Source organism: Aquarana catesbeiana, linkage group LG02 (assembly GCF_042186555.1).
Source record: "Aquarana catesbeiana isolate 2022-GZ linkage group LG02, ASM4218655v1, whole genome shotgun sequence".
Taxonomy (NCBI): Eukaryota; Metazoa; Chordata; class Amphibia; order Anura; family Ranidae; genus Aquarana; species Aquarana catesbeiana.
Window position 1 is genome coordinate 48099863 of NC_133325.1, and position 14565 is coordinate 48114427.

Sequence of the window (14565 nt, forward strand, 5' to 3'; positions counted from 1 at the left end):
GCAGCTATTGGCTACTGGCTATGAACTTCCTTATTTTAGTCCGGTCGTACGTCATCACGTACGAATTCAATGGACTTTGGTGGATTGTGTGTAGGCAAGTCCGTTCATTCAGAAAGTCCGTCATAAAGTCCGTCGAAAAGTCCGCCGGGCAAAGTCTGCCATAAAGTCCGCTCGCGTGTACGCGGCATTACTGCCAACAAGCTCACATCCAACATTTCCCGTCGGAAAATCTGATCGTGTGTACGCAGCATTAGACTGCATAGTTATGCCCTGTACACGCGATCGGACTTTCAGATGGAAAATGTGCGATCGGAGCTTGTTGTCAGAAATTCCGACCATGTGTAGAATCCATCGGACTTTTTCCATCGGATTTTCTGACACACAAAGTTTGAGAGCTGGATCTAAATTTTTCCGACACCAAAACCCGTTTGCGTAAATTTCGATCGTGTGTAGACAATTCCGATGCACAAAGTGCCACGCATGCTCAGAATCAAGCAGAAGAGCCGCACTGGCTATTGAATTTCATTTTTTTCGGCTCGTCGTACGTGTTGCACGTCACCGTGTTCTTGACGTTCGGAATTTCCGACCAACTTTGTGTGACCGTGTGTATGCAAGACAAGTTTGAGCCAACATCCAACGGAAATAATGCGATAGATTTTGTTGTCAGAATGTCCGATCGTGTGTACAGGGCATTACTCTGCACTACCGATGTAACAGGAAAGCAGAGGTAAGATTGAATAGGGAGATGGAGCTTGACTATGGATCTGACAGTATATCTATTTCTGTAACTTCAATTGGTTTTTAAACACAATAAGTGCCAAATTTGAGATCCAATTATGTAGAATTAGCATTAAGGCAAACAAGATTCTTGACCTACCCTCTTCCAGTCATCGGGATTCAGCTGACGGATGAGATCTTGAGGGACTAGTTCCTTCAGCATCTTGGGGATATTTGGGAAATAGGACTTATCATCTTCATACTTGACTCTGTAGATCAGAGCTCCCAACTGGAGGACATCTTCCCTCGTGCACTTATGGTATCCACGTAAGTATTTTGGGAGCTCCTGCAAATATGACACATTTTAGGGAGAATACATTAAAGGAGCCTACCACTTTGAATCAGTCATGAGAGCCAATAAATAAAGAAGCTACGCAACTGACAAAATATGACACGTTTGGTCTCTTCAAATGCTACTGTGTTCAGAAGACAAGGCCATCTTAAAGATTGAGGGTACTTTCAGGTTCTCTTGACAGCCTATCTTCTCCTGATGATACAAACCTTCTCCATGCTCTCTAGAAGCCATGATTGCCTGCTGGAGCCCAGTTGGTAATATCCCCATGTTGGTCTTTGTCAAAGGTTACACAGGGCTGATAATCTTCTACCTGACACCATTTGGAAGTGATTGGGCATGGTCATTCAGATGTCAAGCACTGCATTGTGGGAAGAGAGGGTCTTATGCTCCCATAAATCTGGCAGTACTGGGTATTTTCATGGTCTATGACAGGAGGACATAGCATGGGTGAAGTGTGTTATTGTATTAGCAAGAGGAGGGAAGCGTGATCGAGTAAAGCTGTCCCTTTACTCTGAATGATAAACTTTGACCAAACCCGGGCAAATCAAGGACGTTTTTAAAATAAGCGGTTCACATTTTTCCTTGTTCAAGCTGGGCCCCGATGTCAGATAAATTATCGTCAGCAATTGTACATTCTCAGAGCCCCCAACCATCTGCTGTAGTAATGCACCAGGGTCCCTAAAGCGTATGCACACCTACCAACAGACTTGACTTATAACGAAAAGAGGCATGGCTTTCCGAAAGGTAGAAGAAGCCTTACTGGAACAAGATCGAAGAAGTTTATAAGAAGGTATAAGGTGGGGCTTTAAGAGTAAAATGAGAATACCTGGTAGTAGTGGAAGATGGAGTCAGCCATAGGATCCTTTGCAGGAACTGTATTTGTCCACAATTTTTTCATGAAGAACACTTGGTAGGTGAGAGAAGGCACTATCCCTGCAATAAACATATAGCATTGTACAACATTGTGAGGCAAAACAACAAATGTAACTATGCACGCTGCACATAGGGGGAGATTTACTATAACTGGTTCACACAGGATCTGGTGCAGCTGTGAATAGTAACCAATCAGATGCCAGGTTTTATTGTTAAAACTTAAGCCCTTGTTCACAGTGCCGCGGCTTAAAAGTCGTGCGCCTTTGAATCCGACATCCCTGCGCGACTTCATAGCAGCTTGCATACGACTTCTTTACCAGAAGTCAATGCAAGTCGTGTTGAGGTTGCACCAAAGTAGCTCAGGAACCTTTTTGTAAGGCTGAGTGACGTGAGTTGAACCGATAAGAACAGTTCCATTGCCGTTAATGAGGTGCAACTTGTCATGCGACTTTGAACTCTCAAGTCGCACGACAAGCCGCAGCAGTGTGAACCGGGGCTAATTGAACAAGCTGATGCTAGAAGCTGATTATGCATAGCTGCACCAGATTCTTTGTGCACCGGTATTAGTAAATCTTCCCCATAATGTCCAATTGTCAGGGGAATCACAGCAAGCTTTGAACAGGCAAGGCCTGTCTAACAAAGGCGTCTGTCTGACAAAGAGGTGCTGTAAAAGAGTTTCCACTACAGTTAGGCAGTAAATGTATTACCTTCAATTACTTTTTTTTATTTTGACTCTAGATACAGCTACTGTATTGAAAAGGAACTGATCTCTGGAGACTGAGCCCAAAAAGAGTTGGATAGATGGCAATAAGGACTAGTCACCAGTATTGCCTGTGGTCACCCTGCAGCCAATCTGTTCCCTGTTACTGTTTTACCCTACCTTGTTCTGCACGGTGCCTCTGTATGGAGGCGGCCATCTTGGTAGAAGCAGGGCTTTGCTGCCTCATGTCAGAGCCTCCAGCAAGAAAAACAATGATCACTCCAAGTCTGCTAAGACCAGCAGTCAGAGGAAGCAGTGCCTTACATCTCACAGTGCAGATATACAGATATGAGGCTATTGATACAAGAGTGCTTAGGCACCCTCACGTACCAGGATATGCACGTTTGCTGTTCCCTATAACATAGCAAGTATTTACTTTTTTTAATTCAGTTCCACTGTAAATAGTTTGTGCTGTCTGTATAAATGCTAAAGTAGAACTCCACACAAAATGTTTTCTTTGTTTTGGGAAGAGTGGACAAGACCTTGGTCAGATTATTATCTCTGTGTTCCTTGCAAGATATCGTCAATCACAACCCAGCCAACAACAAAACCTGACACAGGTTTCTTTCTCCTTCCCACTATATCCATAATTAAAAGGAAAAAAACATTCTGGCAGATGTTTCCGTTTACTCCTTACAGGGGGTTCTTGCTTTACATTTTTTTTTTTTTTTTGCGCTTTTTACTCTCTCTCTCAAGCACCTTTATTGCAGCGTACACACGGTCGGAATTTCCGACAACAAATGTTCGATGTGAGCTTGTTGTCGGAAATTCCGACCGTGTGTAGGATCCATCGGACATCTGTTGTCGGAATTTCTGACAACAAAAATTTGAGAGCTGGATCTAAAATTTTCCGACAACAAAATCCGTTGTCGTAAATTCCGAGCGTGTGTACACAATTCCGACGCACATAATTCCACGCATGCTCGGAATCAAGCAGAAGAGCCACACTGGTTATTGAACTTCATTTTTCTCAGCTCGTCCTGCGTGTTGAACGTCACCTCGTTCTTGGCAATCGGAATTTCCGACAACATTTGTGCGACTGTGTGTATGCAAGACAAGTTTGAGCCAACATCCGTTGGAAAAAAAAACAAGAATTTTGTTGTCGGAATGTCCGATCGTGTGTATGCGGCATTACTCTCTCTCAAAGTATTAATATGGCCCTAATTCCATTAAAATCCCAGGGTGTAAACTGATGAAGGACATTCATGAGGCTTATTGTAAAAAATATCCATATAAACTGAATGAGTGTTATATGCAGGGATAGGTACGGGTCTGATTATCAGTTATAGAAAGTATTCAGTTAAGGTTACAGTAAATAAAAGCATAAAATACACTAATTACTACTGATAAGGGTATACATTTCTTACATGTATATAAACACACATACTATAGGTAGAATTATATCTTATGCCACATACACACGACCGGTTTTGCCGGCGGACTAAACTCCAAAGGTTTCTCCGACGGAACTCTGACGGAATTCCATTCAAGCGGTCTTGCCTACACACGGTCAAACCAAAGTCCGACCAATGTCCGACCATCCAGAACGCGGTGACTTACAGCACGTACGACGGGACTAGAAAAAGGACATTCAATAGCCAGTAGCCAATAGCTTACGTCTCGTACTTGCTTCAGAGCATGCGTCGTTTTTGGTCCGTCGGAACAGCATACATACGAGCGGTTTTTCCGATAGGAATTGGTTCCGCCGGAAAGATTTAGGACATGTTCTATTTCTAGGTCCGTCAGAATTTTCGAAAAAGAAGGTCCGATGAGGCCTACACACAATCGGAATAGACAATGAAAAGATTCCGTCAGACTTTTTCTATCGGACATTCCGCTCGTGTGTACGCAGCATCACAGCCTACCCAAGGCAAAGCCTTTGTTTTTGTTGGATAAAGTGGGCAAAGGTAAGAGCCTCTGCCAAGTTTTTATTGTTGTCTGTTTCCCCACTGTATCATCTTGTTATTTGTAGAGGTGACCAATGTCACCAAGACAGAAAGCGAGGGTCTAGCCAAAATGCAAGAGTTTTTCCCAGAAACAGGAGGTAAGGGGACATCTTCCAATGGGGACACCTATTCCTAGGACAAATGTCTGAGGCCGGGTTCACATATGTGTGAAATGGATGCAGTTTTCACCGCATCCAATTTGCACGACATGTGAGTGTGACTGCCTCTGAATGGAGCCGTTTCACACATGTCTGGGGGAGGCCACGGCACAGTTTCCAAAAGGGGTCCTGTGTGTTTTTGGGTCCGGTTCAGGTGCGAATTCAGGCAAAATTTTGAACCTGAATCACATCTGAACAGCTAAACAGAAATGCACTGGACACCGGGCTGAAAACTGCAGCCGCACATATGTGGACCCGGCCTCAAAAGGGTAATCCCCTTCACTATGAGAGATTTTTTTCTAGTGACTCCTGCATTACATAGTACTGACTTTTGCACCCTACATTACTTCTGACCTCTGTACTTTGCAATACTTCCTCCTGATCCTTGCACTCCGCATTATCTTCTACTGACTCCCGAACTCTGTGTTACCCACCACAGACCTCTGAATTCATTTCTACTGACCCCTAAGCTCTTTAAACCTTCTGTATTTTTAATGGAGCTTTTCTAAGTTATCTATTTTTAAAAAGAAAGGTGTTTTGCACACTGGTGATATTTGCACTCTTCCACATTGTTCAGGTAGATCTCTACCTCTCCACAGTTGCCTATCCCTGCTGTAGAGGAAACTACAGTGGAGAAAAAATACAAAAGTATGTAGGCAGGTAGCTTACTTGACAGAGATCAATTGAGACCCAGAGTCGAGAGGCACGAATCAAGTACACTACCGCTTAGCCATCACATTTTAGCAGAAAACACCTTCAGAATATATGTGCCATCTGCCAAGTTATATCTTACCATCCTTGGGCGGTCGGGCTTTCTTTATCCAGTCCGTCAGGTGTCTGACAAAGTCGAAGAAAAAATCTCCTTCTGGGACACTTATAACCTGAAAAGAGATAAACAGGTTTAGTTGGCCCAAATATGTGAGTCCCATCAAGGATGGAGTAAAACTGAATAAAGGATAAGGTTGTCAGGGCTGGGCTCAGCCCTTCCTTCTCTGAGCTGGCCGCTCAGCTGTCGGCTAATTGCCAGCTCCTATCTCTCCACAGGTTCTCAGCTGTTGATGATATCCTACTCATCAGTCCTGCCTGCTTAAGCTGTCCAGCCCAGATGATCTCTGCCTTCACCTTGGTCAACATCACAGAGACTCTCTCCTGCATTCCTGTTAAAAGACTTGCTTGGCTGACATTCCTTCTGGCTCCAGATCCTGCTTGCTGTTTTACTACGCTCATCTCCGGCTCCCTGACGTTTGGCTTGTCTGACTATCCATTCTGGTTCCTGAGCTCTGGTTATGTTCTGACTGCGTTTGTTCTATTTACTTTTATTATTAAACAAGTGTGATTTAACTGTACTTCTGTCTCTGTCTGATATCATGGTTTCTGACAAAGGTGTGTCTGAATCCATTTTTCTGGATAGAGCATGGAATGGTTAGAACCACTGTTATATTTGTATTGCTGTGTCCCCAATTCACACTCTCTATTTGTTCTGAACAGACAGTGAGGGAAAAATCAAAAATGTTGAGTTGTCACTAGAACAAGAAGTGAGGGGAATTCTTCCTCTGGGGAGATTTGTTCCAAAGATAACTGTCCCTTACTTTGGAAATATCTTCATTGCTTTACACTGAGATAATTTGAAGGCAGCAGGTCCTATTTAGGCAGAGCTGCATTTGAATTCTAAAGGGAAGCTTTTGGCCACAACATCCATCTACAGGACCCCCAAAGAGGTGCCCAAAAAAGTGCACTGCACAGGAACCATCTGAGTAATGAAACGAAAGAGCCAGCACTACTGGAAATTCCATATGCAATCTTTATTCTCTTCCACAGGCAGTGGTTTCAGCGGGGAGCATGAATGTAGTATAAGTACCAGTATACGTTTTTTAGGTATAAATTATTGAAGATATATTTTTCTACCGAAGGAAAAGGTCCACATCATATTTAAAATTCATACCCATTGGTCTTCTGGTATGAAGGGTAAAAATCCACCAGACTTCTCCTTCGAGAAACCTGCAGTGTAATCCCCCCCCCCCCCCTCCAGGGGCAGATTTTTAACCTTTTCTAACCCATAAAACACAAAGGTTGATATAGTAGCTGATATTTGAGATGTTTAGACACATTAGATAGACCTTTATCGTATGAGTAGGATGCACCATGACAGTGCTCGCTAATTCTTGTTCTCAGAGATCTTGTGGTGCACCCTACATACTGTAAATTGCAGGAAGTGCATTCTATTGAATACACCACATTATTGGTCCCGCAGGTTGATATACAGTAACAGTAACCATATTGCTACACTTAGAGGCACCTCTCTTCTTTTTTATACTCTGGAGCTCCTGCTGGATTTTGCTTCTAATCCCCTTTGTGGAGGCTTCCATTTGTGGATGGACATTTTATGGTTACACAACCTGATCACATTGCTATGATCTTTTTATATAGACTATAAACTGAAGGACTTATGAATAAATGGTTGTGGAACGAATAATTTGAGATTCCATTATTTCTTATGGGGAAATTCCCTTTGATATACAAGTGCTTTGGATTACAAGCAAGTTTCCGGAACGAATTATGCTCGCAATAAAAGGTTTTACTGTATAATGTTTTTAACTGAATTAAACTTCTGTGAATACGTTGTAACAAAAGTAACAGTTTTAACAGAGTTGGATCCTTACATTCTGTTGCCTTTTTTGCGTAACTGTTTCAAAAGAAAGACTCTATCTCTATCCTTAGCAATACAGCTCTATCAATATCCTTTTGTTTATATTTGTGTGCCTTCAATCTTGAGGCCACTACACTGCATTCATTAGAATAACTGACAGGTGGGAAGCAATTACGTTTAGCTCTAAAACATTCTCCCACTGGGACTGACCGCCCTGTATGTGCCGGATGGCAACTAGTCGTCATGAGAAGTGAATTAACGGCACAAATTTTACGGTAAGTCCTGGTATTAACAATCCCCGTGGCGCTACAACCCTAGAGTGATGTCTGGAAAATGTATACTGTTTTGATGAACCATCTGAAGCCCAGGACCACCACTTTTAAACAGAATAGAGTTACACTTGGAAAAAAAGTCCCCTTTTCATTTAGGTTACAAATATAACAACTGAACTCCTCAAAGTGGCCTTCTCTTCTAACTCCTCAAATTGTGTCGCCAAACGAGCCGACATACAAGCACACAATTTAATTTCATGTTCTGAGCCTCCAAACTCCTGCCATTGTCACCTTATCAGAGATCTTCACAAACAGGCTGAAACCTTCTGGGGATTTCAGGAGCAGCCGGTTGGCGATATCTTGGCAGAAATCCTTGGCTTTGGTGCTAGATTCCACTTCGAATGCCTGTAAGAGATGAACAGCTGAACATTCAGTGGGACTTTTCAGGATGTAAATTTACAGCAGCAAATGGGACTTAATTATAAAAACAAGGTGTCCTTCATAGTACCCAATTAAATCCATGCTTAATCGCTTCATTACTGGGTATTTTTACCCCCTTCCTGCCTAGGCCAATTCAATTTCAATTTCAGCGCTGTCATACTTTGAATGACAATTACGCGGTCATGCAACACTGTACCCGTATGATATTTTATCATTTTTTTTCACAAAAATAGAACTTTCGTTTAGTGGTATTCAATCACCTTTGGAAAGTGGTGTGGGATACTGCGCCACGGAGTGTACAAAACAGGAGACTGTGTAATAATTGATTATCAAAAGAAGAAGAGACAGAGAAAGTAATTGCTGCCTCTACATAATACTGCCACCTAGATGGAGTAAAGGAATGTTAGTTGTAAAAAGGTGTAGGTGTGGCGCTATTCCCCTTATACCGCTTTTAAATTGTTTATTTATAAGAAAAGTATAAGGATATACTCACAATTTTGTTAAAATTCACATGCAAAAAATGAAGCAGGTGCCGGATAAACAAACATTCACGGCCCTGACTAGAAGCGACGCAAAGACGTACTATAACTCCGCCCAACGCATTTCGTCACATAAGACGTCATCTGGAGTATATGTAACACCTTTAGCACATTCTTTTCATTTCCACTCTGCAAAGGGCAGAGGGTGCAACACACAAGTACTTACTACTTTAAAAAAAAGTTTTTTTCACCTATTTTTAAAGGCATTTTTAAATGGAATTTTGCAGCAAGTACAAGTCTCCAGCACCCTTTTCCAAAATATTTGGAAGTTTTGACAAACATTTTTAATTTCATTTATATTATTTTAAGTATCACCATTTATTATTTATAAGGGGAATAGCGCCACACCTACACCTTTTTACAACTAACATTCAATCACCTTTGTTTTTTTTTATTTTTTGCTAAAAAACAAAAAAGAACCAAAAATTGGAAAAAAAATAGTTTTTCTTAGTTTCTGTCAGAAATTTTTCTAAATAAGTAATTTTTCTCCTTCACTGATGTGCGCTGATGTGACTGCACTGATGGTCACTGATGAGGCGGCACTGAAGGGCAATGATAAGGAGGCAGTAATATGCAGCACTGATGGGCACTGATAGGCGGCACTTATGGGCAATGATAGGCAGCACTGACTGGCACTACTGATGGGCACTGACTGGCATCACTGATGGGCACTGTTGGGCTGCACTGATTATCAAGGCACTTATGATCAGTGCTCTGATTATCTGTACAGGTCTCCCCCTGTGAGGAGATGCTGCTGATGGGCTCTCCTCTCCTCGCACGAGGCGAGGAGAGCCATTAACCAGCTTTTTTTTGCTTACGTGTGATGGGCTATGAGACTGGGGCAACATCATGTGACAATATCCCAGAACGAGAGAGGATCCCGCCCGCCGTCATTTGTCTATACGGCAGGCAGGAGGTAGTTAAAGATCTAGTTTCAAGTTAATCTTTAAATTTGAACTTTAAAGCTTAAAGCCAAATTGCAGCTCTGCCCGGTTTACTGCTTCCCACCCCCACCCTGGAGCACCCGTGCACCCTCATTTAAAAATAAGTGTGTATATGGTTGTCTTCCAGTGTGAAAAAACCCGGTTGACCACAATGATGGTCAATGAGCAGATGTCCAGTATGCGTAAGGATTCACACCAGAAGTTTCTTAAAGTTTGGGAATCCTGGATAAGCTATTCTTTCCCATCCCTACCTCCAACCAGTTATGGCAGTTTATAGGTGTAGGGGGGGGGCTTTATAGGACCGAGGGGGCTTAAAAGACTTAATTGTGTAAAGAGTGAAGTACTTGATGAGCTAAATAAGATGAATTCTGCTCTGTGTGATATGGATTCTGTGAGTGATATGGACTCACCTAAATAAAATATCATGACTCCATCACAAATACTCCCTATCAATCAGCTTCCTTGATAGCTGATCTCCAGGAAAAATAAAAACTGATTCTTGCAGTGGGGCTTCTCCTGCACTGCAAGGGTTAAATTCTTGTTTGGTCTAGGGCAGTGATGGCGAACCTTGGCACCCCAGATGTTTTTCCCAGAGTGCAGAGTGCATGAGCATCATGGGAAATGTAGTTCCAAAACATCTGGGGTGCCAAAGTTCACCATTACTGGTCTAGGGAGAACAGAAAAAATTATTCCAGTGCCATTTTCCTCTCTCCGATGCTCTGGGTGGGCCCTTCGTAACCTAACTTACAATTCAAGACTGCTTGTCCTGCATTGTATGTGATGATGTTATAGTACCTATGACCAGTAGAGTTGCAAAAAGAAGCAATTTGGTTGAACCGGCTATGCAGTTTGGAGGAAGGCTACCAGAGTAAGGAATAAGGTAAGTAGACATGCTTTTTATGTTACTGCTAAATAAAACGGGCCTTTAGCCTTTGCAGTGCGGGGAGAGTTCCTCTGCAAGGGTTGGGTTTTATTTTTCCTGCAGTTCAGTTTCAACAATTAAACACAACACATTTCACAAAGTTTGTATTGCTCCAGTATTGATTTCCTTGAAACTTTCAGCATCCGGCCGCATGATACTTCAGAGCTGCAAAGGAAGTTGATGCTGGAAGACTTTCTTCTGTCAGGCATGGTGATTGTACGACTAGACACCTCTACAGCTGACATTCATTGCAGGTTCCAGCCTGATTAGTGTTTGGATAGGGGAGTATCTCCACTCAGGACCATCAGAAAATCATATATTATTAGTCCTGGGCCAGGGGACAAATGCCCCTTCCCCCCCCCCCCCATCCCTGCCCTCAGTCTAGTCCTTCCCTGAACCCTTTGTCCTCAGTGAGACATTTTCCACATAAAAATTCAGTGTTCTGCATCTTCTCTTCTTTATCTCTCACCTCATCTGTGTCATCGGGGAAATACACTTTGTGGAAAATCTGGGTGGTTTTGTGCTGAATTGCTTCCACCTCTACCAGATGTGGCGGGTACTTCCTGGAGCCATTCCTACACCAGGGAAAGAAGGGTTACTAAATTATATAAAATCAGCTTGTTAATGTTGTAATGTAATTTGGCTCCCAAAAAATGACATGAAAAACCCTAACCAGGCCATGAACAATTTAAAGGAAAGGTGAACCTCTGGGGGGGGAATCTAGGATGGAAAAGGACCTGGGGGTCCTAGTAGATGATAGCAGCAACTTGGCATTGCATGCCATTGCTGAGCCTAACAAAGCAAACAGAATATTGGCATGTATTAAAAAGGGGATCAACTCCAGAGATAAAACGATCATTCTCCCATTCTACAAGACTCTGGTCCGGCAGCACGTGGAGTATGCTGTCCAGTTCTGGGCACTAGTCCTCAGGAAGGATGTACTGGAACTGGAGAGAGTCCAGAGAAGGGCAACGAAACTAATAAAGGGTCTGGAGGATATTAGTTATGAGAATAGGTTGCGAGCACTGAACTTATTCTCTCTGGAGAAGAGACGCTTGAGAGGGGATATAATTTCAATGTACAAATACCGCACTGGTGACCCCACAATAGGTATTAAATGTTTCCGCGAACGGGAATTTAATAAGATACGTGGCCATTCACTAAAATCAGAAGAAAAGCGGTTTAACCTTAAACTGCGTAGAGGGTTCTTTACTGTAAGAGCGGTAAGGATGTGGAATTCTCTTCCACAGGCAGTGGTTTAAGCGGGGAGCATTGATAATTTAAAAAAAAACTATTAGATAAGCACCTGAATGACCACAACATACAGGGATATACAATGTAATACTGACATAAAATCACACACATAGGTTGGACTTGATGGACTTGTGTCTTTTTTCAACCTCGCCTACTATGTAAATATGTAATGTAAATATGTAGGCTGTCATTGTTGATCTCTTAAACAAATGCTGGCTTTTAGTGCTATTGTCCTGGAACAATTATGCATATCAAGGGCTAGGACATTAGAAAACATGTCAGCTTTTCCTACTTTCTCAACCAGACTTCAGTGCCCAGAGCAGACACTTCTGCATTCCAATAATGCAGAAGTGTCCAACCTGTGGCCTAAGGCAGCTATGAATGTGTTCCAATACAAAATCGTAAACTTACGGTACCATATATACTCGAGTATAAGTCGACCCAAATATAAGCCGAGGCACCTAATTTTACAAAAAAAATGGGAAAACTTATTGACTCGAGTATAAGCCTAGGGTGAGAAATGCGCAGCTACTGTAAGTGGAGAAGAGGGTCAACAATGACCATTTGCAGCCTCACTGTGCCCATTTTCAGCCATAGGTCCCCCGAACTTCAAACTCGGTAGTTAAGGGTTCCTAGATGCCCCCTAGCTGCAGCTAAAATTTGTGGTCTCTGGACCCAAAGGGTCCTGAAATGACATTGCTGCAGATGGACACAGTTGACCGACTGACTTTTTTATGGATAATATGATTAATATACTTCAGTCACATTGATATATGAACACCGACTATAATAATTATTTTGAGAGCTGCATTTTTATGTTTCATAGAATGTATAGCTTATCGCTTTGTATATTTTTTACTCCTGACACTGTCATCCTCTGATACTAGTTTTATGGAATATTTTCATACCGGATGGCTCTCTGAAGCCTGTGCATGCAGTCTGCGGCCAGGACGTGCTGCTTGCGGGACTGGATGAATCTCTGCACATGGGGGAGAAGAATATTGCTGGGCGGGAAGAGCCCAGTGGCTAACCACAGCAGCTCCCATCCCTTCTCCTCGCTGTATCTGGAATACAGACAGAAATAGAAGATTTGGGACACAGCTTGAAAAAATGCAGATAACTGTAGTATTATTTGATACAGAAATATAAATAGCACAGTGAAAATAATTGTCTTTTTGGCCTCTTTCCAACTGTAGACCATAGGGCTTGTAGCCTCTTTGCTGGTCGAAACCAGGGTTCAAGTAGCCTTTTTTTAAAAGTGTAGTCCAAGGATTATGTATTCTTTCTGCTATCTGTAGTCCGGTGAAAATATTTTTTTTTTTGTTGGAAGAATTTTAAAGCAGTTTTTTTTCTTTTTTCCACCTTTTTTTTTTTTGGAAAAAAAATGTCATCATTTTTATAGAAGTTTTGTTCAGCAGAGGTCATGTAGATTACTGGTGAAACATCTTCAATCTTCAATGTTACAGAACAAGTTCACCTGAATGTGACAAACTACTACTAGCTTTACCATTGTACATTCAATTTCCCTTTAAAATTCTTATATTCAAGCAATCGTTACCATAGAGAGGTAAACTTACCGTACATCTTGATTCTGTTTGTCATCTGACTATATGAATTTTAAAGATGTACAAATATAAAAGTAACCAATAATTTGTGTTTATTATACACATATACAAAGTTTGCTGCTGCCTCAGCATGGGCCAAGGTTGTTGTAGTTTTTTGTTAGTGTAGGCCAAGGTTTTTGTACCCTTTTTCCTAGTGTAGGCCAAGGTTCTTGTAGACTTTATTCCTAGTGTAAACAAGGTTCTTGCAGTTTTTTTGCTAGTGTAGGCCAAGGTTTTTGTAACCATTTTTCTAGTGTAGACCAAGATTCATGTAGCATTTTCTTCCTAGTGTAGGCCAAGGTTCTTATAGACTTTTTCCTAGTGTAGGCCAAGGTTCTTATAAACTTTTTCCTAATGTAGACCGAAATGCTACAAACCTTTTTTAATTTTTTTTGCTAGTGTAGGCCAAGGTTTTTGTACCCTTTTTCCTAGTGTAAGCCTAGGTTCTTGAAGACTATTTGGTAGACTATTTTCTTAGTGTAAGCCAAGGTTCTTGTAGACTTTTTTCCTATTGTAGGCCAAGGTTTTTGTAACCATTTTCCTAGTTTAGGCCTCTTTCCAACAGTAGACCATAGGGCTTGTAGCCTCTTTGCGGGTGGAAACCATGGTTCAAGTAGCCTTTTTTGATAGTGTAGGCCAAGGATTATGTATTCTTTCTGCTATCTGTAGTCTGGTGAAAATAATTTTCTTTTTGTATGAAGAATTTTATAGCAGTTTTTTTCTTTTTTCCAGCTTATTTTATTTTGGAAACAAAATTTCATCATTTTTATAGAAGTTTTGTTTAGCAGAGGTCACATAGATTACTGGTGAAACATCTTCATTGTTCAATGTTACAGAACAAGTTCACCTGAATGTGACAAAGTACTATTAGCTTTACCATTGTACATTTAATTTCCCTTTAAAATTCTTATATTCAAGCAATCGTTACCATAGAGCAACTTGATTCTTAAAGATGTACAAATATAAAAGCAACCAATAATTTGTGTTTATTATACAGTGGAACCTCGGATTACAAGCATAATCTGTTCCAGGAGTATGCTCGTAAGCCAAAGTACTCGCATATCAAAGCGAGTTTTCCCATTGAAGTCAATGGAAACGAAAAAAAATTTGTTCCGCATTGACTTCAATGGGAT

At 41.5% G+C, this 14565-nt stretch overlaps 1 protein-coding gene across 3 annotated transcripts in view; it reads right to left on the minus strand.

Annotated features, from left to right (window-relative positions):
• The window catches only part of MYO7A (myosin VIIA), a 305890-nt gene that overhangs the window by 17349 nt on the left and 273976 nt on the right, over positions 1-14565 (minus strand). For all 3 annotated transcript variants that reach the window (XM_073612854.1, XM_073612852.1, XM_073612851.1), the window contains 6 exons: positions 12737-12892; positions 11044-11149; positions 8020-8133; positions 5603-5690; positions 1899-2005; positions 878-1063 (listed from right to left, as the gene is read on the minus strand). In XM_073612854.1, the coding sequence (XP_073468955.1) occupies positions 878-1063; positions 1899-2005; positions 5603-5690; positions 8020-8133; positions 11044-11149; positions 12737-12892 (757 nt within the window). The remainder of the gene's footprint in view (positions 1-877; positions 1064-1898; positions 2006-5602; positions 5691-8019; positions 8134-11043; positions 11150-12736; positions 12893-14565) is intronic.